This window comes from Fundulus heteroclitus, chromosome 12, assembly GCF_011125445.2.
Source record: "Fundulus heteroclitus isolate FHET01 chromosome 12, MU-UCD_Fhet_4.1, whole genome shotgun sequence".
NCBI lineage: Eukaryota > Metazoa > Chordata > Actinopteri > Cyprinodontiformes > Fundulidae > Fundulus > Fundulus heteroclitus.
In genome coordinates this window covers 12,595,654-12,622,311 of record NC_046372.1, presented here as the reverse complement: position 1 = coordinate 12,622,311, position 26,658 = coordinate 12,595,654, and the positions used below count along the sequence as shown (strand labels likewise).

General features: G+C 40.6%; 1 protein-coding gene across 4 annotated transcripts in view; it reads right to left on the bottom strand.

Annotated features, from left to right (window-relative positions):
- Nucleotides 1–23,024, bottom strand: part of cltcl1 (clathrin, heavy chain-like 1) — a 46,441-nt gene extending 23,417 nt beyond the window's left edge. For 2 of the 4 annotated variants that reach the window (XM_021318059.2, XM_012865605.3), the window contains exons 1-7: nucleotides 22,768–23,024; nucleotides 7,510–7,717; nucleotides 7,153–7,155; nucleotides 2,755–3,023; nucleotides 895–1,056; nucleotides 701–814; nucleotides 435–608 (exon numbers count right to left, since the gene is read on the bottom strand). In XM_021318059.2, coding sequence (XP_021173734.2) covers nucleotides 435–608; nucleotides 701–814; nucleotides 895–1,056; nucleotides 2,755–3,023; nucleotides 7,153–7,155; nucleotides 7,510–7,717; nucleotides 22,768–22,809 — 972 coding nt within the window. In that variant the 5' untranslated portion in view covers nucleotides 22,810–23,024. The remainder of the gene's footprint in view (nucleotides 1–434; nucleotides 609–700; nucleotides 815–894; nucleotides 1,057–2,754; nucleotides 3,024–7,152; nucleotides 7,156–7,509; nucleotides 7,718–22,767) is intronic. The other 2 variants (XM_021318060.2, XM_012865606.3) reach the window with 1 other exon arrangement.
- Between the last annotated feature and the right edge of the window lie 3,634 nt (nucleotides 23,025–26,658).

Here is a 26,658-nt window from a genome sequence, read left to right as displayed (position 1 = left end):
GTTGTAAGTTGGCCATTATAGTGACACTCTTGTTGGGAGAACTGAGTACAGGCTTGCCACACTTTTAAAAATCACTCCATTTTAATCTCTACCTTATAAATATGCGGATTTATACTTTTGTCTTGGGTAGCCGTTTTAATATGCATCCATACCCAAATTTGGTGTTGCTCACTCCTGCTCATTGCAACTTTTGCCTGCGTTATTGGCTGCTTTGGGCTCACCAATTTAAATTTTTTTTTTCACATTTTTCAATTTCAAACTTATTAAATTAACATAACTATGAGCTCCGAGGCTGAACACAATTGAAAAAGTTGGAAAAATAATATATGACCTTTGATAATATTTGTCCTACAAATAATCTTTGACAACAAAATCAGAGCCCCATGTTACCAGAGGCTTTGCATTAAAACACTTTTAGAGTTCTTTTTACTCACCTGTCCCTTCTTATTAACGCCGATGATCCCTGAGGTGGCCTCGTGAGGGGCAGTAACAAAGATGGTCTCCGCACTGATTCGGTTCATGTATATACACACTCCAGACTCCAGGTCGTACAGGTGAATGTAACCGTATTTCGTAATCAAATATATAACACCGTGCTTGTTCCCGATCTTCAGAGAAAAGAGTAAAACAGAATTTTAAGAATTAGCCAGCCACATAAAGCCGTTATGTGATGAATACGTCCCAGACCCCCCCCACTCACCTGCATAGCAACAGGAAAGTCTGTCTGGGCCTCTGGTGGGAAAAACACATCCACTGCTTTCTTAGCAAATGGCTGGTTTCCTGCAGCTGGCTGACCAACTTCAATGATGTGCAGCTACGAGAAGGAAGTCATCGTGCATAAATAAAACAAGCAGGGCAAGCAGGACTTCAAGAAATTAATTAACAAACTCTCACCTTTCCTCCTGCCTGTGAGCGCACAGCAAAGCAGAACAATGTGGACGGTTTGGCATTTCCCTCCACTTTGAACTCTCCAAAGGCAGCAGCGTGGCCCTCGATGGGCTGAGACACTTTCCTGTCCACCGAATAAAGCTGCATCGCTCCGACCACACGGTTTTGCTGCAAAGAACAACAAAACTGCACCTCAGACTCGTGGGACTGCCAAGACTCATGTCACAGTTGTTGAGCTGTGACGCAATATAATGCAACAAAAAGGTCAGATTAGCAGTTTGATCATTAGGGTTTTAGAATAGTCACAATGATTGAGAACATTGCTTAGTTAAAAGACCCAGTGCTGTGGGATTTATTGATATCCAGACACCATTTGCAACACTGCAAAACTGTTTTTCCCCCACTATGTGATAAAATTGTTTTTCAATATTTTCCTCGTTCAGTTTGATTTCTCTCCAGAAAACGTTCTAAGGGATGCTTTTATGCGAGTAGCTTAGGTGAAAGAAGGGAAATTCCCCTTCAGTCGCAGACAAATCCATCCAATCTTTTTCATCAAGTCTGGCAAATCATCAAACTGGTCAGCGGTGAGAAGGCATAAATATCTAAGGAACAGCTTTACTTCCCCTGTTCCCTTGACTGAAAACGAACCGTTTACTTCAAGTTATCTCTAGGTTTACTAGTAAAAGTGTAATCAGGGCACATCAATCTTATTTATCCATTCAGGACATGAAGCACTTAGGACATTTCTGAAGTCTCAGTGTGTTGCTCAAAGATGACAACCCTTTTCCTACTAAAGTGTCAATTAAATTCTTATTACATTTCCTGACAAGAAATAAAGATGGCAACAAAACTAATAGACCCAATGCATCTAAATAATACGAGACAATGTGAGACATTATAATGAGTAGACCCATCTTTTATACCTAAAGTCTGTGATAATGACTACTTGAATCAATATTAAGATTTGTTCGATGATTTGAAACATTTAAGTATGACAAAAGCCACACAAAAAGGAGCCAGTAGGGGTTAAATACTTCTTCACAGCACTGTAGAATACAGTAAACGGAATAGTACAATTTTACATAAAGCCGTTTTGTGCTTTGAACAGGAATACGCTGCAAAAGTCTCCTGAAATGGTTGTAATCCGTTTGCTCCATGACTGAGACCGATTTCTTAACAGAACAATGCTTCTGATGTTTCTTTTGCACTTATGTGGGTTAACTGAAAACTCAAGTTGGATTGTTTTTAATGCATTTCCTTCACTTAGATTTTAAACATTTATTTATGCATTTTTACAATTTTTCCTCCTTTATGTAGAATGATTCATATGCAAAGCCTCACCTAAAACGTTTCAACCAAATAAGAAAAAGTGGAAAAATGTTTAACACCTTCATAAATTGAACACATTTATCTTTATGACAGCAGAATATATCAAACCGACCAACTAAATTAACCAAGGCTCTTTATGCTACTCACCCCTGACGTAGTCGCTTGCTGATATTTTTTTTCAGCAAGCTAAACTGTAGAAAAATGTCTCTGTACTTCAATGTAAAGACCCAACAAACCAGTTAAATCTGAGAACGTGATGCTGCACCGCCTCATTAAAACTCTAAAATAAAGAGAAAACGGCAGATTCAGCTCCCCTGTGATTGTTAACACCAGAAATGTGTCCTTTAAGCAGCGTTAAAGCTTTGTCTGCCGGTGTGAAATTGCAAGCGCAGACTGGACAGAAGGCCAAGCATGAGGACCAGGAATAGGGGAAAAGCTTTCTCGCTGTGTAATTTTCTCCAAAAAGCCCGCGGACTAAAGATCAGAAAGACAATCCATGAGGCGCGAGTAAACATGTCGTGGAGTTTAAGTTCATACCTGTGCAGAAATCCCAATCAGCAGTAACCACTTCTGTTGCTCGTCAGTTCTGTAGTTAATGATCTGACATCCCGCCAGACTGGCATGCCGATCGAACACTTTGGTCGGTTGGGAATCCCCCTCCATGCTCCAGTGGTAGACGGCCGCGTCCGTCACCAAAGCTACGGTGTTCACAGATATCCACTTCCAGAACAAGACCTCCTCCGTTGTGGTGTGAGCCTTCATCTTGCTCTTCATCTCGATGTTGAAGATCTGCAGCGTTTTGGCAGCTGTGAGGATGTATGGAAACACACTAGTCAGACTAGCTTGAATTACGACGGGATTTTTTTTTTCTTTTTTCTTTGTGCCTCTCATAAGGCAGATGTTTTCCCGCACAAATGCAGAAAAAAAATAAACTAAATCTAAACTTGGTTCGAGTACATTTATTCAGTGAAGAAAATAAATCTTTGTTTATAAAAAAAAAAACGTATTTGTGGCATAACCGTTTCTACCTCTAACAATCATATCAAAATAAATGTTGACTGAAGCAGTTTTTATTTGTAGACTACAAATTTTGTTGTTCATCACAGTATAAACTTTTAATTAGTAGTCCAAAACCTTCTGTTTCTCTATGGTGTAATAAGCACGACATAAAGGGCCATTTCCTTTGACCACTGCTAACCAGACCATATGAGAACCCAGTATTTCCACTACCATTATCCAATGCCCTCCAAGATCAAGGTATGTAGTATTTATAGGGGTTTGCAGTTAATGATATTACATTTATTATCCAAATAGTGCCAGATAACATCACAAGCTATATGTGTCCCTACGAGGTCCTTTCCTCTAGTTTCAGGTCTTTGTCGTCGACGCAGAGACGCGGCGAGTCATGTGCTCTTGCACACATACACACACGCAGACAAATTGGTTACAAGAATTGTCACAACGTATGAAGTGCCAAATTTGACAAAAAGCTGACCAGGTAAGAATATCTGTGTGTTTTTTAAACCCATCAAATTCCATGATGAAGGAAGCTCTTACTCTCCTGCACGTAGCAGTAGGAGTAACTCTCCTACTCCTGGTACAAGGGAACAAAATAGCCAAAGGGCGTCATGCCATTGCCCAAACATGTAGCAAACATTGATCATACCAATAAGTTGTTTGTTCTGATTGACTGCTGTTATCAAAAGACATTACTTGTTTAAAGTGTCTTTTCTTAGTTTTTCCCCAAGGATTTTGAGCGAGGTGTTTTGCTGTAGATCCATTGTTGACACACACACACAAAATTAAGAGAATAGTGAGAGAAATGGTCAGTATAAGTCAACTACAGCAATCAGTGCCATATTGGAGTCACCAAGTCTCCATTACAACCATTACCCTGGAGTCTCAACGAAAACGTAAGCGTCGTAGAGGCATCACAGAAGCCTACAAGTACACTAATATCGTGAGATGATGCAATCCTTGTGTGATCTGAGTCCAAAGGCGCACCGGTGCTACACTCTAAAAATCACTCCCGGTGGAAAGGTTGCCTGGCAGAAAGCGCAGCTCCTACCAGGACGCTTTCTCGTTCAGTGGAACCGACACCAACATGTTGTTTGGGTGACATCAGGAACAAGTTTTTTAGTCTCACCATAATAAATATAAACAAATGTTTGCTAAACTTTACTGGAACACTGGACTGAAGTCATGTGCTTCAGTCATATGAGACCAAGATTGTGTTTTTCAGTAGGAATGCACAATATAACATTGGTTTCAGCCAATGCTATTAATTTTTTAACATATTGGTATTGGTCCCACAAGTGAAAGAGGGCCCATATTAATAATTTATGTTTATTTCCATCTTTTGGCCATTTGCGTATATAATTCTGGAGGGTGTCGGGCATGTGACAGTGATAGTAATGCAGCAAAGGATCGTGAAGCACGGAAGCCGTGTTAGTGGATAATCTATATCGGCTCAAATTTTGGCGTGAAACAAAGGACAAACATGGTAAAACAACCCATTTTAATAATGTTTAGGGATCTGTAAAGCTGCAGGCCTGTTTCTCTTCCAAAACCTCCTGGAACCTTGTAATGGCATTATGGGGTCCTTGAAATACTAAAACATTTTAGACAAAAATTTTTTTGGCCTCCTTCAGAAAAGTGAAAATGGGTTGTCGTTGGGACTTTGAACAGGATTAGGATCCCTTTCTATATATGCTCCAACTTTGTGAAATTTAACATTAGAAAAGTTGTCTTAGTGCTGCCTTAACATGAGATTTTTTTTGTTGTTCATTGAATAAATGTACTCAAATAAAAGTTTGTATTTTTTATATATTTTTCACTGCAATAGTGAAAAATATACTGCAATACATGATGGATTTATTTTATGGCATTTAAAAAAAAAAATGTACCGGGGTTCTCAGCAAATGTTCTGCAACTGTAATAATATGAATAACAGCATTTGTTTTATAAAACAGTCAAAGACTCATTTTATGCACCTAGAATTAACTGGCCTCTGGCTACAGAAAGCAGATGACAGCTCTGATGGCAGATGGAAGACCTTAACTACTTGTCATTGTGTTTGAGTCGGTACTAGGGATGGGTACCAAAATAGGTAATTTTATAGGTACCGACCGAATCCCATCAGTACTACTGGGTACCGATTCAGGTAAAATGAAACAATACCATGTTTCGGTACCCAAACGCCTCACTGTGACAAAGAGGTCTGAACAGTGGGCGATTTTCCATGCCGAACATGAACACAGCATTAGACGCACAAGAGCGCAAAGACGTCAGTTGCCTCTGGTCCAGTAAGCAAATCATGGCTGATAGAAAGCACCTGAAAGTATGACTTCACTTTCCAAAATGCGCTGCAGATTACGCTCGCTGCAATATTTGTGAGACGAAGTACTTCTAATCTGAGGAAGCACCTGGTTACTGTTGCCGATTTAGCACATTTCTCGCTATATTTGGCAGCTTTTCAAACCCATCCAGTGACCTTTTTTAAAAAAAAACACTTGCGAAAAATCTAGCGACTTTCTTCCGTCATCGGTGACTTCCCGTGAAAGCACTAATCGTTCTGCAGTCATTGACTTGGGAAAGCGGCGAGTGCTGCTCTGAGCCTCTTCCCAACATCTTCAGGCACTTTCTCACACAGACAGCTGCTGCAGCCTTGTCCTGTAACTCGACTGCAGTTAGAGCAAAGAGAGCAAAGCCTCCCTCTTCCCTCACTGCAAATGTATCCTGCCCTGATTCACAAAGCAGGATAAATTAGGTTAATATCATTTTTCTTTCTCTGAAACTTGCACTAAAATAATTCCCTGCATTTTTTTTTAATCCCATATTGAACTTGTTCACCGTGTGCCTCTAATAACTGTTTTGTGGGGGGGGGGGGGAATGTATGTGCTGTGGATTCTGGCAATGTATTAAAATTCATAAATTATTTTATAAGGTTTTGGAGATTTTGTAAATCCAAACAAATTTATATATTAAGAAATAAATATGTTAAATTTTAAAATTTTGAGATTTTATCAATAAACTAACATTTTACTACATAAGCACACAAAAGTACCGAAAATAGATACCGTTAAGTACCAATATCGATTCCCAGGTCTAGAAAGCACCTGAAAAACACCCAGGTGTCGGGTTTCGGTACCGTATCGCTTCAAATATGAAAGGTACCCATCCTTAGTCGGAACCTTGATCTTGTGCTCCTAGATTTGGTCAGACTTGTTATATTATGTATGAAAATATTTTGTTTTGCTGTTTTATATTAATCCGTTTATCTGCTGAAATTTTTCCAGGTCCCTCTTGGAAAAGCAATTTTTTAATCTCAATGAGGCTTTTCCTGGTTAAATAAGTCAGATATAACTAAGAAATGTCATAATAGCTTTCAGTAACTAAGCCATAGTAATGTTTCTGAGCTCCAGAATCGAGTATATAGCTCTATATCTGACCAGTAACAACCTTCACCGGCCATTAAAACTCTCAACATAAACAGGTGAGGCAATGCATGAGGTTTGTGAATACTGAGCCTGTTGTGCAAACAGCCTTCAGCACAAACAGGCCTTATGATAAGCTAATAATGGGTTGCCTAATAAACAACAATGATATGGCTACTAGCTTACACAGGCGTGCAAAGACCAATGCAGTGCTCCAGCCCCTTTCACTTTAATATGTGATGATTTATTTACGACACATACAATGTAACAGCGTTAAGTCATGCCAACACATGTGTTGTTCTCATAAAAGAAACGTATTCACCAGCAGGTTAAATTAGAGGATAGGTTTGGGTAGCTTAATTTTCCCAGTTGTCTTGCAACTAAAGAGTGGTCAAAAATTCCTCTGCATAGTTGTGAGGGACACTTTTATGAGAGAGACATGGCTACTGTATCATCACAACAGAGTGCCAGACAGGCAGACACACAGAAAGAAACTCACCGTCTGAAAAATGACAGAAAGCAAGGGAGGAAAAAGCAGAATGTCAATCAGGTAAGAGCGAAAGGACAAAGTTAGACTACAGGGGCCAACAGGGGTGAGTTATTCTCAGATCGAGGGGGGAAGATGGACAGAAAAGACATCCTGATCAGCACTTTCATTTGTGCTTTAGGGGTTATATTCACGAGCAGGTAATCAATCTGATGAACCAATTAAGAACATTGAGAAAACAGATTTAAGTGCGCTGAAGGAGCATTAATCATCACATGACTCCTGCACTGCCCACAAGAAATTGTACTGGAGACAAAAACTAACTCATCTAAAAACACAATATAATTAAAATTGATGTCAACATCCCACCTTTTAACGCAATAACCTTGCTTGCGGGATTCATGATGGCACTGTCAGCAGAGATCGGCCTCCTTATTGGGTTGTTGGGGTCAGACATGTCCACGATCACCACCTGGTTTTGCTCGCCAACCTTCTCTCGGATGCAAATGAACTTGTCCGACTCCATTGTCAGATAGCTGAAGCCGATGTTGGCTGGGTTCACACCCAGATTCTGCAGCTGGAAATAAAATAGAATACAAGAAAATCAACACACCAGTCGGAGCATCATGTAGAAAATGAGAGCGGTCTGGAGTCGCCCTGTGCAGGGATGCTCCATATAAAACACCTTTAAAAGGTACAGCCAATAAAACCCACACAATAGAAAACATCTTTAGATTATTTTCAATATTTTAACTGACAATACACATTTAGTTTTTTCACAATATAGTAAAACTGTATAATGAAATAAAATTACGTTTCTCTTATCCACAGAATATCAGTGATCTAGCATCTTCTTTTGGATCTTCGGAGATCCAACCAGTTGGGAGTGAAGCAGCGGCCACCAAATCTGTGAAACTCCTTGGTCTTTCATGTGGCGTGCCACAAGGTTCCACTTGAGGCCCTCTGCTTTTTTCCCCACATACATGTTGACACCAGGAGTCACCAAGCTTTTTGAAACTGAGAGCTACTTCATTGGTGTTGTGTCATGCGAAGGGCTACCTTTACTAACCTTCACTTTAACTTTATGTAAAATAAATACATTTTTCATACTGTTGTAGATATTGTCATTTTTAAATCTATATAAATGCAAGTGTGATTAAACAAGAAGAGTAACGGAATAAAAACAAGTTTTGATGGTGGATTGTGGTTCTTTTAGAGGAGGCTCATGGCCACCCCATGTGGTCCTGCGGGGGCTACTTGGGGCACCATGTTGGTGACCCCCGTTTTAAACTATCATGATCCTGCACAATCTCAAATTCCAATGCTATGCAGATGATTTGCTAATTTATTTTATCTGCTATGAAACAGTGGCTTAGCAAGAATTTCTTTGTTTTCAAAGCAGCACCGTGTAGCTTTTAGCCACTAGGGGCACTATACCTGTAACACCCAGGTTTAGGCCCATGAAGGCCACTAGCAACACTGCACTGTCTCCCTCCATGTTTTGGAATCATATAGCCGACCACTTTGGACCAGCAGATTGAGAAATCATGGAGTTACTTCTTAAAGCCATATTCACCCGTCTAGATTAAATCCTACATTAGAGAACCAGAAATATGTCTGATCAGGTTAGTGATCCGTTTTATGTTGTTGTCACGGCTGCCCTAACCTAGAATGGGTCATGTTACCGAGGTCATGTGAGCCATTCAGCGACAGATCTGACCCGCTCAAGTGACTTAGGCAAGTATTTGAGAAGGGCAGCCCGCTTGGAGTATCCATACGCGCCAAGTGCTGTATATTGATCTGAAAAATCCATTTAAAATCTCTCTCTTAAATACCTCTTAAGCTAACACGGTCCTGCTTTAAATGAACAAAAAACAAAATGGATTTTATTTGGCAGGAATGCTGCCATTCATGTTGGAGTTGTGACTAATTTCAGCAACTCTGTCAAAAATCTAGGGGTCATTTTCGACAAGGATTTAAAATTTGACAAATTGTCTCTGTAGTTTGCTCTGGCTTTTGTTCTCTATGCCTTTAAACTACGGCTGAGCCTTTTTTTAAATTGCTACCTGGAGAAGGCTGTTGATACTTTCATCAGTTCCAGAACCGATTATTGAAGCACCCTCTATGTTGGTGTCCCCCTGTCATCCTTCCAACGTATTCAGGCAGGTCACGTTTTAACTCACTCTTCCAGACTGCTGATTATGATTTTTTTTTTATATATATATTCAAAAGGACTATAAAGCATTTTTTGACTGAGCTTGTAGTTTGAATCTAGCAGAAAACGTAGGATAACACCAGGATATGTTTTGCTGCAGACCAGACCAAACGCTTGTGGCTTGCGGATTAAAGGACATTAGCCATCAACATGGTTAGTACTTCCAGCTGGATTCAGAGACGGGGATAATGAGACGGCCAAAACACAACAGCAGTGTACTTGCAGCTGTAAATCCATCCTCCTATCCAAGGGCCTAACATTTGCAAAAAGTGAGTTGTGTTCATGTTTCCCGCCGCACAGTAAGCCATATTCTGTGCCTCCTCACTTGGTCAGTTCAGTCAGCAGCGTTCCTCCTCAGTAGTAAGTCATGTAGTTTCTCCTCTATAAGAACTTGGCTACAACAGTTTAAGCAAAACTAAAGCTTGTTATTATATTATGCTGCGGCGATGTGCACAGCTATTCTCAAAATGTTGAATATGGTATAATAAACGGCAATATTCAATTGGTTTTACTGGAAAACGTGCAGCTTTCATGCCAGTATGGTAAAGATAAAGCTGACCCCAAAAAGTGGTCATCTGAAGTTAGCATAAAGAAAACCAGGAAAACTGACGGTGACAGCCGTAGCATGAATAAATTCTCCATCATATCATTACAAAGAGAAATTACATGTGAATAAATATTCTTCTATAAAACTCAAACTCATGCGATTAGACTGGTCAGCCTAGCAGTACAACAAGGTGTCCAGCTGGTCATTTTATGGTTGTCCCAGCCGCACATGTTAAATGAAGCGTGAAAGACTTTTACATCTAATTTTACCAACGCTGTCTGATGTGAAGGTCACCCATGAAAACTGCTTCTTTGAAGAATGTGGAGAGAAAACAAGTCCCTGGGAACTTTAGATGGCAGCAGCTGATATTTGCTTTGCCGGTGTAAAGCAGCGAGAGGCACATCAAAATATAGTTTTGATTAAAATAGCAGCATGTCGGCTCCTGCCTTCCAGTAATTTTCTCAAAGGGTGTTTTCCCAGACAGGAGTCTCAGCAAACAAGCATAGAGACCTTTGACAGAACAGGATGCTAACGCTACAACCATATAGTTTAAACGTCTTTTACAGCTAAGTATAATCTCCCGCAATAACCAGCGATTCATCACATCTGCTGAATAGTGTGAAATCTTCAGCGAAGTAAAATGTAAAACACTCCGGCTGCACCCAGACCGTTTGACTGAGCTGCTGAGAGAGCGCAGCACAACAAGCATTCTCCGTCTGATGACTGAACTGACTGCATTATGCAGTCTGAAGCAAGCAGAAAGGAATCTTTACAACTCATCACAAGGGCCACACTATCTCCCAGTTGGCCGGAGCAGCAGGACAACAAATCATTTGAAGCCATTTAAATCAAGTCTGCAGCAAAAACGGGAAGGCTGAGGCGATCGTAAATCAAGGGTTAAACGGGGGGCGTAGATTAAAGGCTACTTTTAGACAAGAAATGTTTTACTGTCTAATAAATTAGGTTTTTTTCAGTGAAATCAGAAACCTTTAGCCAACTGAATAACTATTTCACATTAAAAATTGGATCTGTTAACTGTTTGTAGAGTAATCCACATTCTCCATCCATCCGTTTTCCGACACGTTTATCCCTGTTGGGGGTCGCTTGGGGTGCTGGTGCCTATCTCCAGCTGTCAATGGGCGAGAGACGGGGTACACCCTGGACAGGCCGCCAGTCTATTGCAGGGCAACACAGAGACAAACAGGACAAACAACCATTCACACACACACTCACACCTAAGGACAATTTAGAGAGGCCAATTAACCTGACAGTCATGTTTTTGGACTGTGGGATCTACATTTTGTACAAAAAAAAAATACAACTTATAACAAGGTTGACAAAGAAAGTTCAAAACAGAATGGACTCTGGTCACCTGACATTACAGTCCATTTCTGAAAGTGAAAAAGTATACCACCTTTATTCCATTGTTTAATCACGGAAGTTTGTTTTCAAATAAATACGCTTCCACATCCAATAATCATGGACGTCTCCTAAGATGTTCGACAAACATCCAAGCTACCATAAAGTAGGGAAGCCACCACTCAAAGCCGTCTAAGCTCTCCAGATATAATTCTACGACACCAAATACACGACGACCAAACCGAGCTAGAAAACTCCCTTAGTTACAGCCTGCTTCATTCTACACAGGAATGCTCAATAAAAAAATTTAAAAAGCATGGGTCAGCAGTATTATTAGTAAATACTGCAATAACATTATCGGTTGCGTTAGATCAACATTTCTTGAGTGCCCAAGACTATGTTCTTCACCATCTACGGCATTACACCTGTCATAGGTGAAGGAAGGCAGCTGCTGCATTCAGTCTACATCAAACAGCCTGAAGTTTACATTGACATTACACTGACGTACAGTTTGTAAGCTCCTGACTCGTTTTATATAAATGAGCCTATTCCAACCAGTCCTTTGCAACATTAAAGGTAAATACCGTATTTTCCCGACTATAAGCCGCTACTTTTTCCCCACGCTTCGAACCATGCGGTTTATAATGTGGTGCGGCTTTTCTGTGGATTTTTCATAACCCGCCAGGGGGCGCTTTAGCAGAAAGTTAAAAAAAACGAGACGGTAGGGAAGTCAAAGTTGGAAATCAAAGAAGAAGATAGCGCTAATTTTTATTTAGCACTTGTAAGCAGCAGACACGACGGAGGATTTTATTCAAAACCATACCCACTCATCATGGAAACAGCACGAAGAAGTTCTTATGATGCCGCTTTTAAGTTGAAGGCCATCGATCTGGCAGTACAGGAAGGGAATAGAGCTGCCGCACGTAAACTTGACGTGAACGAATCCATGGTTCGGCGCTGGAGACGGCAGCGGGAAGAACTCATCCAATGTAAAAAAACCAGAAAGGCTTTCAGAGGACATAAAAGCAGGTGGCCTGAACTTGAAAATGTTCTTGAGGACTGGGTTAACACTCAGAGAGCAGGTGGCCGAGGTGTATCCACCGTGCAAATCCGGCTGAAAGCCAAATCAGTCGCCCGCGAAATGAATATTGAGGATTTCAACGGAGGACCGTCTTGGTGTTTCAGATTCATGAGAAGAAAGAACCTGTCCATTAGGGCGCGAACAACTCTCTGTCAGCAACTCCCCCCAGACTACCAGGAAAAAGTAGCAAATTTCCGACAATTTGTTAAAACAAAAATTGCGGAGAACGCCATAGGACCAGACGATATTATAAATATGGATGAAGTGCCATTAACATTTGATCTGCCGCTGACCAGGACCGTGAACAAGACAGGTGCATCATCCATTATGGTGAAAACCACCGGTCATGAGAGAACCCATTTCACCTGCGTCCTGGGCTGCACCGGCTCTGGAAAGAAGCTTCCCCCGATGGTGATTTTTAAGCGCAAAACTATGCCGAAAGACCAACTCCCGAAGGACATAGTGGTTAAAGTAAACCAGAAAGGATGGATGGTTGAAAGTCTGATGAAGGACTGGTTAACGGAGTGCTACGGAAAGCGCCCAGGAGGATTTTTTCACCGTAAAAAGGCGCTTCTTGTTTTGGACAGTATGAGGGCCCACATCACCGACTCAGTGAAAGCTGTCATCAAGAGAACCAACTCAATTCCTGCTGTGATTCCTGGAGGCACAACAAAGTTTTTGCAACCTCTGGACATCAGTGTGAATCGGGCGTTTAAAGCAGCACTCCGGTGTGAATGGGAGGCTTGGATGACGAGCGGCGAAAAATCCTTCACAAAAACTGGCCGCATGCGAAGAGCATCATTTTCTGATGTCTGTCAGTGGATCCTAACAGCGTGGGGCAGCGTGAAGGAATCTACCATTACCAACGGGTTCCGAAAGGCCGGACTGCTGCGTGAAGAGAGCGCCGCAGCTTCAGAGCCAGCTTCCCCCCGGGATGACAGCGACACGGAGAGCAACTCTGATATTCACACAGAGAAGGTATGTGAAGAAGCTCTTCTGATGCTGTTCAAGTCCGACACTGAAGAAGAAGACTTCAGTGGTTTCAGTGCGCAGGAGGACGATGAATAAATAAATCAATAACTTTTCTGTTCTGTTTGATCAGCACTTTTACTTTTGTGCTACAGTTTGTTCAGTTGTGTTCTGTTAAACGAGGTACCGGTAACCATTTCAGTTGTTATCAGCGGCTTTTACCCCGGTGCGGCTTTTATATGTACTTTTCTAGGTTTTTTTTAAAACTTAGTGGGTGCGGCTTATATAGAGGTGAGCTCTATAGTCGGGAAAATACGGTAAGTGCTAAATGGCTTGTACTTGTATAGCTCCATCAAGTCTTACGACCTCAAAGTGCTTTACACTACAGTCAGTCACTGGTTTCCATTCACACCTTGACGGTGGTGAGCTATGTTAGCAGCCACAGCTGCTCTGGGGCAGACTGACAAGAGGCGAGGCTGCCATACAACGGCGCCTCCGGGCCTTCTGACAACGACTGAGACTGTCAGAGCGGGGGATTGAACCAGCAACCTGTCCATTTTGCCAAAATCAAATACCAAACGCTGCGCTCTGTTTTGGGAACCCTGGGAACTCTTATATGATTGGCTCAGGAACCAGGAAGTAAACACGCACTACACTCTGAACCAAAGTAGTTCCGCACTGTACCTTTAATTTTGAAAAGAGAAAAACTCGACTAAGACATTGTTGATGGACAGGACCGATTGTTTGGAGGGGATGCTACTTTCATAGCGAGTGACAAATGAGAATGATTTTGGTTCAATTTACAGTAAATTTGTTGCTTATTGGTCTTTTAATATTGTGCACATTGCTACCAAAAATTAAATGACCAAATCATAATCAGCAGTTCGTTGCAGATTTCTGTATTGGTCTATTCTTGCACAAATCCAAGCACGACTTGTACAGAAACAGTCTAATCATATAAGATTTTACAATTAAGGATTCACAATTCCCATTTTCGTTCCTTTACAGTTTTCCTACTTTGTATTTGTCCACTCTACAGTTTTTTTTCTAATATATCTACATGTTTCTATTTATTTATAACTTTACCCACTGGGGGATAAAATAAGGATTATCCTGTCCTCGTCTGTTAATTTTTTTCTAGAATAGTGCTCAGCAGGGCAACGTGCAAATGCAGCTGCGAATCTCGCAAAAAAGCCTTTACTGAGAATGATGTGTGGATACAGGGAAGAGAGTGGAACCAAACTGTCAGGACAACATCATGAACATTTTTAGAGTTAAGGCGTGAAAACACCTACTGATTCTGTCATATCAATGAGAAAGAAGACAAATTAACCTCAGATTATGGAAAAACAGGAGGAAAGATAACTTGAGACTTATTCTTGGGATTCCTTTGATGGTAGAACCTAACGCAATTGTCTAGCTTCATATTGATTGCTCAAAATTGTGTTCAACAGTAACACACCCTATAGTGATATGAGGAACATAAACACGTCTTGAAAAGAGCCACAGAGAAGACCCGAGGGCAGATCGGAGCCATATGGTGGTTCTCCTGCAAGCACTGCCAAAATTATCTAAGGGTGTAGAAGGGAAGGGGCACAATGAGGAAGGCGGGGGACTAGATGAAGACGAGAAGGAGAGGAATTGCTGAAGATAAAGCCTAGCATCATGGTAAAAATCAAACAAGGGACCGGGGAAGAGAATAAAGAACAACAGTGAAGAGAAGACGTCTGAGTGATGTATGGGTTTCTTATTAGAGACGAACAAAACAAGAGACTGATAAGTTGGCCTGTGCAGAGCAGTAACACAGGCCTTTGGCATTTTACAGTTCAGGGTGGGGCGACTGACTCACCAGACCTTTTAGCAGAAGGTTCCAGACTAAAAATCACACTCCAGCTCTAATCTACTGTCTCCACAGACCCATAAATTACCTCCATCGATCCCTCACACAAGACTGTGCATCGTCTTTCTGCAAAAGTTGGGGGTTAACTAGCACAAAATACCATTAATACCAAAAAGACAGAGGAGCTTTACTGACCATACAGCATGGAGGGGATCTGGTGAGTCAATGACTGGAAGGAAGTGTTGCATCAGTGGCTCAAGTGAGGAACCACGCAAAAACACTTCAGTGTTTTATATTTTTTTCACAATAAGTTGCTGCCCTAGGTAGCTGAATAGGCAAGGAGGCAAACTAAACTGCAAGCTTCCCCTGATGAATCTAGATCTTCCTCTCTTAACTTTGCAAGCAGTATTAGCATAATTACCCACCGTTTTTTTGGGGGGAGGTGGTTGTCACACAGAAATGTTCATGCTTTGGTTAACATAAAAACAAAAATCACATTACATTCTGGTAGAAGGTGTTTCATTCACAAAAACCTTTGGTTTCCACATGATTACATTGTTTCTGAGGTTCACAGACAGAAAAATATGAATAAGAGAAGAGATTGGAAGGATATTTTTAAACCCATTAGAGATTAAATCAATTGATCAGAGCCTAGAAGAGGTGATTTTAGTTTGATTGGCTCTCATCGCCAGTTCTAGACCAAATTTAACAGGGGGGGGGGGGGGGGGGGGGGGCAAGCTGGGGCCAGTGTTTTTACAAAATAATGACACAATAAAACAGGGCAATATTTAATGGCTTAATAATATTAAGTGAGCCACTTGTGGCCCTAGAACTACAAGTTTCAGACCCCTGATCTAGCAGATGAAAACCGTAATCCTTCTTAGAGTAAAACTGTATAGGTAAAAAAAAATAAAAAAATGTGGACAAAGTGACCAATCAATTATTGTATCTTGGCCAGTGCATATAATCTTAGGAAGTGTATTTAATGTTATGTCTTTAATACAGGGGCCAGGACCCTTTCTATAGGGGCACTGGCCCCTGTCTGTTGGCTCTTATTGGTGAAAAGCAGGAGGTTCTTCATTATAGACTTTCAAAATCATCTACAACACAACTCTGCTTGCAACCAAAACTAGAAAAATATAACATAACCTCGACCCCTAAACCCAACCATAAACAAACACCAGCAACATTTAGAAGTGGCCCAAAACTGTAAGGTGCCTTGCTGTGTGAACTGAAAGGTCTGTTGGACTGTCCGGGTATCGGAGCGGCACTGAGATCCAGCAGTCAGATATAACCTAATGAGACGTGATGACAATTTACCTCTAAAAATACCAGCCTGCCTCAACAAACAGCAACAAACAGCGTTATTACCTCACCTTCCAGTGTTTATATTTAATATCGGAAATCTATACTACCGTTTTAGCTGCTTTCTGTGCTCTGAAGAGACATCTCAATCAATTCACAGATTCATGTTCTGAGTCCAGTGGATCCTCCAGATCACAGATGAGTTCCTGTACCTAAAAAGAACCGGCCCCAACGCTGCTCCTTACCGGCTGGATGAGAGACCCCGACTGTTGCTAGACCCGTACGGTTAAGTGTCAAAGACTTTTGATCCCAAGAGAGCAAAAGGTTAACTGCTACTTGTGTGAAACTGTTACAGTATAATGTTGCTCTTATCTAAAAAGCAAGTACCCACAAACGATGTTACAATCTGAGCTCCACTGTTGAGCTTGCTGCAGTAAGGCCACCCACAACCGTCTGTCAGTGGATGGTAATGTAGTCCTGAGTGGGACTAAAGCTAAAAAAGCCTCGACAGAGAGAAGCAGGCTAATGTGGATTTACAAGGATCAGATCCATTAGCTGCGTAAAAGGATCAGTTTTAGTTTTCACTTTGGCTTCAGTTCGTTTTACGGCCTCATGCTGTTCGGCTCAACTTCACCAGGTTGCCGTGTTTGGGCAGATTGAGGCAGATTTCTGGAGTCATATCATTCTTCTTGTTTGCTTGTTTACACCCCTCACGTTTCTTGGTGGATATTTATTAAGAGATGCGCCGATGAAGCTTTTCCTGACCAACGCAGATTTTCTCTTTACCCTGCAGTCTTCACTTGCTGATTACAACTTTTGACTAATGTTCTTCTTAAGTACTGTAACACATATCTTCACTTATTTATGTAAAAAAATATTTAAAGTCACAATTAAATTAAAGGAAAAAAATGCCCTTCCTTGATAAAAGATAGTAATTTTACTTAAAAAAAACGAGCATTAATAGGCAGTCTCTTGATGCATTGACAGACTGAATAAAGTAGGAGATTTCCCCTTTAATGCATTTAATATTTAAAAAAGTTTAAAAAGACAATTTATTAGTACTTGAACTGTCGATCACCAATCAAGGATAAACGGGGGGAAAGCTGGCCCACTGATAAGTGCCTCACTTCTATATTTAAACTGTACATTAAAGCAACTTACTCATTATTTTCTAATGAGAATGAAATGTTCGGCATGAACATGTATGCTGGGTATGAGGGATTGCTGCAAAGTTAGTGACACAATGCAAGCAACTGTCCACTGTCGCTGCATGCCAATCCTGGAGTTGATGCTGCATAATAAACCAAACTTGACTTGCATTGTGGGATAATTAGGATACATTCATTCAAATTCACTTTGAATCAGTCTGAATAAACTGCATTGACCATTTTTGTAAAGTGCCCTTGTTGTCAATAGGTGCCATATAAATAAAGTGAATTAAAGTGAATCTCCATTTTACATCATTTTAACCAGCTAAAGAGTAAAAATAAACTAACAATGAAAGCATTGTGTGTAAAACAGAGCCCTCAAAGTTTTTATGTGAGCGCTCTGGTGACCGAACACAGACGCACATCCTCCTCCCTGCTGGCCAGCGCTAAGAGTTCCTGCCTCTTCTGTCCCTCTGCTTCCTTTCCTGATGTCGTTTGCCGGGTCTGAACAAGCCACGTTTACGTCACACCTCCATCAAACGCATCCGTTTGTCTGCCGTGGTGGCATCGTTTCATTAGCACAGATGTTGCAGCAGAAATTGCTGCAGAGCTGCAGGTTAAAAAGGTGTCCAAACAGCTCGGCTGGACAGTTTTCAGGAGGTTTAGAGCTGCAGGACATTTTGGCACTTACTCACGCTGCTACAGTACGTAGGTTGCTGCGCACACAGTCAGCAGCAGGGCTAAACGCGCTGCAAGTGACTCTGAATTTCAGAGCCCAGCAGAGCTTTTCATCTGAATACAGCATGTCGATGCGATTATGAACTTCAGAGCATAAATCTTAGCTAAATAAACCTGGCCATGACAGGTGTGCATTTACTTTGATCTATAGCCAGAGATGTGCGAAATAAACATTTGACACACAGAATCGTTACACCTGGGAAAAGAAACATTTTCAAGTTCAACGTTCAAAACTTTAGAACAAAGCTCTTGATCTTTCACAAGATTATTTTCTTTTATATCCTTGATTTTTTAGGCACAAAGCATTTACCTAATTGGATTTTCCTAACTTTCTGTTCGTAAAATCATGAAATCAAAAACGCACTTTTATCAATTTAATAAAAATATTAAAGGTTAAGACATACATTTTAATCCATAAATGGGATTAATCTTATTCCTCATTTTCTGGTGGTTTCCGAATCTTTTAGACTGACGGCACGATTTTACCCAACTTTTTTTTTTACGCTGCAGTTTGGAACAAAAATCAAATTTGAGGGCTTAGACCTAAAAGCAGCATCGGCCACATAAAGCCTGATTGGTGCATTCTTTTTCCTTTTGGTATATTTTATAATGTCAGCTCTATTTTTTGCAAAGTCTAAAATGTGATTTCACAAATAAATTACTAAACAACAATGGTTATCCAGATTCTTTAAGATGATATTTGTAAATATCAATGAATTAGTTGTTTAAAAGCTTTGTTTTACATCTGAAGCAAACCCTGAAGAGGCTCTAGAGACGAAACAAATGGTGAAATTATACTTTTCTGGATTTGTATTGATTACTTTTGGCAAATTTTCCTCTGTTAGTTTGTCTACGGGTATTCTGCAACCTGGCCAGCCAGATTGATAATGTGTAGCACTCGCCGTTCTGCACATTATCAATCTGGTTCTGCTCCCATCAAATCCGTTCGGGGAAAGGAGGGACCTTCAGCAGAACTCTCTGAGCTGATTGGGTGAAGCGACACTTAGTGGAGGTTGGTTTTAGCCAATCACGTTATCAAAACTAAAATTTAAGCAGCAGGCGTCATGAGAAACTTCAAGAAGGTAAGCTATACAGGCACTTCCTGTTGTTCTTCTTTCAAAGATAGAATTGTTGATTCTTACGAAACCGATGTGACAGCAGCAGTTACGCCTGTGTCCTCTTGTGCTGCCATGTTTATTTTGGTTTGGCTGTGGGCTCGGCAGCTCTTGCTTTCGTCACAGCTGCATGTCCCGCCTTAAACCACAATACTGCAACGTGATTGGCCCGAACCGTTTTTGGTTCGGTCACAAACGGCTGAAGCCGGATTCTCGCATGCTTGTGAACGCACAAATACCGCGAGAATTCAGCTCCTCAAAAACCAAAAGTGTCGATGAGTTTGTCAAATTACGATGAGACAAAATAACAATAACAGGTGTCATTCAAATTTAAATCAATTTATAAAGCCTGATGTTCTTTTTTTTTTTTTAGGAATTCCAATTTTAAACTTTTAGATATTAAAATAAGAACTAAAGTTCAGGAAAGCTAAACATTTTCCACACAAATAATTTCCTTTTACCATACAAAAAAATATATAAAACACTATCTCAGTACTTTGAGTCTATGTTAGGAGTCTATGTTATCCTCCCAAAAAGATCTGAGCTGGAATAATCAAGAAGGTTCAACTGAAGCTGGCAAAATTCCTGCACCCTGACAGTATAGACTGAGCTGTAAATACCAGGCCAAAAAAAAAAAAAAAGCTCAACAACTTGAGACTCAAAGCCTTGGGTTTGCAAATTCCAAGCATTTTTCACTCTGCTTGAGCCACCTAGATTCGCACGGGGATACGACGGCGTAGAGCTGGGATTTCATGCGAGGAGAGGAACGTGAACCGGTTTGTTGCTTATCACTGTCTCATGCTTAAGAAATGTATATAAAACGCGGGCGGTATGCGGCTCTGAGAACAGTTTGAACTGATGACCCAGACGCTGCCTGATACGCCACAGAGCTCTGCTGTTGTTGCCTGCAGTTTTCAGCCAAATAGAGGATCTTTGGTCCAGAAAGAAAGTAGAGCTAGAAGCCAGAGAAGCTGGAGAAGAGGGGTGGGGACTGCCTTTCTCCTTCTTCTCTAGTGAAAGGCCATTTCACTGCCTGCTGCTGCCATAACAACCGGCTACAGACCAATGGAGGTGGAGGAGTGCGTCACCAAGTTTCTCTTTTGGCTGCAGGACACCAGGCAATGGGGGCTGCCTGGAGACGATTCAAAGTCCGAAGCATTGAGGGTGAAAAAAAAAAAAAAAAAAAAAAAAAAAGGGGGACGATGGTGAAAACGGTTCCCCCCGCAGACGACCGAACAAGTGGCTGTTTGTTTTATTTATTGTCACGCATTGTAAAGAGCCATTTTTCTACTAAGCGATGACTTACCAAAGACTAAATGGCATGTGCTACTCTTATAAAGTGAGAACGACTGCTTTGAAGCTGCCCAGAAGCGTCAGTTAGAACCTGGAAATACAAATAAATCAATACAATATTACTGCTGTAATATAAAGCAGGATGCCACGCAAAACAATCTCATCCTGGAAGTTCGAGTGCAGTGAAGCAACGCGGTCTGGGTGCAAAAAATCCACTTCTGCACACATCCGTCTGGTAGTTTTATCTCCAAACTCTGCATGGGCACCAATGACCATATATTAATTAACTAAAAAAACATGGTAGCAATAACTGAATGGCCGGTGCCATTAAGGGTCACAGTGACAATGCAATGTTGTGCACTCAACTTTTTTTTTTTAATGAATCTTTTGAACGGCATAATGCAAAAAAAAAAAAAAAAAAAAAAAAAAAAAAACTAACTCTTCTTCATTCATTGCCAGTTTATTTGTTTGTCTTTCTTATGTACTCTTAGCCGGAGTGGCCAAAAAGAAATTTAATCACGGCAACACGAGGTGACAATAAAGAATCTTTGAGTCTTTTTCCAGGTACGAAACAGAGCCATCTGCCGTTTCATGCTGAACACATATCAATTTGAACGCCCTCCGACAACGATTCAATTACTTTTATTCACCGTCTAACCACAGAAAATATGACTATATGACTGATAAATAATCTAGAAAGGGATCGTTCCGAGTCATTTAGATTTAATTCGAGGTAAGTCACTCGGTAGGGGAAGCGGGAATTCGAATTCAAAACCAGTCAAAGTACGGAGCAAGAAATATTACCGAAAGATATATACTTTTAAATATTTTCCATAATGGAAGCGGGGTAATGAGTCAAGAGGAAAGCTTGATTTTAGAAAACACAAAGAACGTACAAGAATCAGGGGCCTGCGCATGGCGCTTCTGTGGCATGAACGTCTGGGGACTTGAAATGTATGAACAGAAATCCATTTTTAAAAATTATATTTTTTTTAAAAATCCCCCATTGTAAAAGTACATGTTTGTCATAGAGTTTTAGGCACACTGTTGGGGGATATCATAGCAGTTCTGTATATTTAAAAAGCTATGATGGGTTATGCAGATTATCAAGGAAAATTTGCAGTGGATTTATTTGGAGGGGGGGGGGGGTTCAGGAAGTACAAATGCAAGCCACACTTTTCAGAGTATCAGTTTTCAGCATTTCTTAAGATTTGGTACAAATGAGCATCATTTGTCATAAGAGTTTGCAATCAAACGCTACAGTCTGATGGTAGCACATCAAATGCCAAAAAAAAATTAACTGCATTTTGTGGTTTTAGAAGGATAAAATGTGAAAAAAGTTAAAAAAGGACGCAAAAAAAACAAGATGCTATGCAGAGCTTGCAGGATGAACGGCCCAGAAATGTTTCTCATCCTGGCAGCGGTAAGGCAAGGAAGTGAGGCACCCCCCAAGCGCAAAATAGCAGATTCCACTTCTGCCACACACCTGTCTGGAAATGTACGCCCAAGGCCCCGCAATGGCCTCGTTTTCAGCGCATAAATTGGCCCGGCAGACGGCTGCAAGCAGGCGAATATGCCGCCGCAAGACCTGACAGCGCGGCAGCAACAAAGCCTGAGAGCCAGTGCCATTCAGGGTCTCAGTTACGACGCGACCGCGAACAGCTGAGCTCCGTGGTAGGCGCTAAAACATTAAAGAGAGAAAGTATCAAAACGCTGCAGATGGCTACAAAAAAAAAGAAGAAAAAAAAGAAACTTGAAACACGCAGGTCCGCATTGGAGCTGTGCACAAACCAGCCTGCTCATTTTCTCCAAGTCATCATCTGCCCGGCAGGAGAAAACTAGGCCCTGTGGCTATATTGAGCACCACCCTGCAGCCCAATTTCAGATTCCATTTAAATGCGACATGTGCTGTTTGTGTGCGGAGCAACATGGGCGCAGAGCCACGCAGAAACAAAAGGAGCTCTAGTTAATTTCAGGGGTGTGTTGTTGTTGTTTTTTTGTCTTCCTGTGTGCTTACCTGGAGATGTTCCTGAAACCGTATCGGTAATATCTGAGCCATTTCTACAGGATTTCTGCGCCCGAAGAGTCCGCGGAAAAAAAAGGAGAGGGGATGGGGGGGATAACAAGAGGAAAGAGGTGGCTGTCTTCTGTTTTATGCCCCCCTTAAAAAAAAACCCGTAAACGCTGGGCGGTAGTGTGTAGCCTCGGTGGTAACTCACACGAATCCACTGACTGACTGCTCCCATTCAGGAGCCCCCCTTCACCGGTGCTGAATCAAAAACTCCGCTCCTCCGCTAAGAAAAGTAGTCCCGCCCTCCCTGGTGGCTGAGCCAAACCAGCTCTCATCGGAGCCTCGCAAGGATACAGGCTCGTCCCAAAAATCTGCAAAGACCCATCATAAGTCATGATGTAGCATGTGTTGGTGTATTCTTCTTCTTCTTCATACCTGACGATCCATCCCGTTTAATGTGTAGCATGTACCCTTCCGCGGAGACCCCTTCCCCCCTTCCCATTTCACGAACTTCAAAAATGAACAAGCCATCAGCTTTTTTTTTTTTTTTTTTTTTTTTTTTTTTTGCAGGATTGGCACAAAAATAATCACAAATCCTTCTGTTTCTGAAGGTTTGAACCTAAGACTGCTGTTCCATGGAGTTGCATTGGATTATTTCACACTTTGTCTCTTTACAACCACAAATGTCTTTTTTTATATTGGGGTTTATGTGATAGAACAACACAAAATAGTGCACAACAGCAGAGCAAAAGCACAAGAATGGTTTTATTCTGAAAAAAAAGGTGCATTTCAGTCCTCTTTAATCTGATAAAATCCTGTGCAATCGTCTTAAGAAGTCACCTAATTAGAACATAAATCCAACTGTTTGTCATGTAATCTTAGTTTAATTCAGCTTTTCTGTGGATGCCTCACTAATAATGTTTGAGACCATGTGCTGTGTTTCTTGGGCTGGGCTAAAGTTGTGGAGAATTTCAGTGCATGGCTAGATTTTAAAACTATACCCCAAACTTAGTGTTGCAAATATCTCAGGCAACACCATCAAAAAATCTATGATGCATTCTTGGATGAGCAGGGAACCCTGCCAAAACATGGCCCTCCACTCACACCCCAGACCAAGAGATCAGTGTTTACTTTGGAAGACCTGAAAAGATCCACAGCTTGGGTGGAAGGATCTGTGGACAAGGGAGTTACTAGTTGTGGATTCTGTAAAACTGGCCTTTAGGAGAGAGTGTTATGATGAAAGCCATTGTTGGAAAAAAGGCATCTAGGGGACACGGCGAACATGTGGAAGAATGTGGTCAAACTAAACCAAAATTAAAGTTTTTGGCCTACAAAAACTCTAAATTTGACTAAAAACTAAAAGTGCACATAAACCTGAATGCACGCTTCCCACATTGAAGCACCAAGGCAGCATTATGCTGTACACTGCAAAAACAGAACTAAAAGTAAGTGAAATTTTAATGAAATCATTGTAATTTTCCTTGATTAGAGCAGGTAAATAAGACTATTTGCCAATGGAATAAGATTTTTGCACTTAAAATAGGAACAATTAATCTCCATCATCTTATTTTAAGTGCAGGATGTCTAATTATCTTATTTTAGAGATGAATTGTTCCTATGTAAGTGCAAAAATCTCATTCCATTGGCAAATAGTCTAATCTACCTGCTCAAATCAAGGAAAAATACATTAATTTCTAGAAAGTTTTTCTTATTTTAATTCCCTTTTTGCAGTGTAGGGGTTAATTTTGTTAAGCACGGTGAGGGAAGCTTGTCAGGGATGGATACGAATGTGAATAAACGCTGAACAATTCAGGCTGAAAACCTGTTGTAGCCTGAAAAAACACACTGTGGCAGAGGGTTACTTCTCGGAAAGAACACCATCCAAAGCATACAACCACGGTTATTATTAATCCTGCTGTCAATATGCATTAACAACAATTAGGACTCTAAAACATTTGATATTGTTAAAGTATGAAAAAAAAGAGGCCTTTTTCTAGATTATCCAGATTCTTGCGTCCCGTCTTTTGCTCACCCTAATTTAGCCTCCCAGTACAAGGTTTCCATAGGATTTAGTTGTGGAAAGTTAGGTTTCTGTCTAGTAAAGCTTTTCTCTATGTGTGCATGATCAAAGTTCTGTCCAGGTTTTTGAATAATTTTCTTTTGGCTTCTTAAAGAGTCCAGGACCACATGCGCTCTGAGAAGGTTTCCAGGGCCTTTGGAAGTGAAAGAGACCCCCAGCATCACAGAACCTCCACCCTTCACACCAGTGACCATGAGACTCTTCTTTCACATATTCTTTGTTTAGATCCAAACCCAAATTAAGTGTCGGTTGTTGTAACGCTTAAGCTTAGTCTCATCTGACCAAAATGCAAGGTTCTACTTAAAATCCCAGCAACATTAAGAAAACTGACATAAATGATTGTCAGACAGAAAAAGCTCTTTCCAGGTATGTCTTCCTGACAACCATTCAGCCTTGCTTCCAGTTACAGCTGTTTTAAACTTTTAAATATGACTCTATAGATGTATGGAAGCCATGCAAGGCAAGTAGCTATTTTCTTAAAGCTTTTTCCTGAGGTATGAGTATCCACACACATCTGACCTGCTTGAATCAGACGTTCTCTTTAATATCCCGTCATGAAGAGTGACTAAAGACATCAGCCTCTGTGTCATATGACATTTACAGTAAATCCCAGCAAAACAGGAAGTTGTGGATTAGTATTTAAAACTGGAAGACACGGCAACCGAGTTGGTAATTTGATGAAAATATCTCTAAATATTAAATATTTTTTAATAAATGTACTCAAATTAAAATTTTAATTAATTTGGTGCTTGTCTTTACTGATAAGAGCTACCAAAGGGGGGCGCTGTTTGTATGTGTTATGATTTTTCATCCAAAGCCTTGTGCTTAGTGAATATGCCTCAATTTCCTTTAGTTTACATATATTTCAAAAATGATCTTCAGCAGTTTTTCTCTGAGTATTCTACGGTTTTTCTTCACACATTAGATATGTTAAATCCAATTTCCGTCCAGCCCTTGTACCTTTTTTTAGATAAATGTTTATGACTGTTAAAGCCCCCTAAAATGACACATTGTACACTAAAAATGCATCTATATAGACGGGAAACAACTATAAACCTGCACATAACAGGCAAAATGTTTCATTCATATTCTTTCTTTTAGTGCTTTCTTAAAAGCATTGCTTCTAGAAAGCACAGAGTTTGTTTCAGAAAGAAAGAAACCCACAGTATTACCTACTACTACTACTACTAATACTACTACTACTACTACTACTACTACTACTACTACTACTACTACTACTACTAATAATAATAATAATAATAATAATAATAATTCAACAATGGTGTAAACAAGACAATAAATGGCTGTACTTGATTCACCTTGCAATAGATCATGGTTAACTTTGGACAATAAACATTTTCAGAACAATAATGACCAGAAAATATATGCAACTGCAGAAGAGCATTATAGGAAAGAAAAACAAGTTGAAGGTATCAGCTATTTTTCCGCCTCCACAGACCTAGAAGTTGACAATATTGAGGTTGAGGGGAATCCCCTATCAGAAGACGGAAATATCTAACAGTATAAAACTTTGCTGCAGTTCACAGGGCTTTGACTGGATCAAACTCATTATTATTAGCTCTCTTTCTAGTTCTTGTGCAAGACGCCACACACCCACATGCCGCACACAATGGGCTCCAGGAAGTAACTTTGTTACTCCTTTGCACCTCGTATTCATGCAAATGTCACCTCTACGGTAGCACACGCTTTTGCATACTGGGCGCCACAGACATCCTGTACAAACAAAGCCATATGTAAAAGAAAAAGGTATTAAAAGCTTATAAAGTCGGATTTATAGCTCAGGATGCAATCGGTTT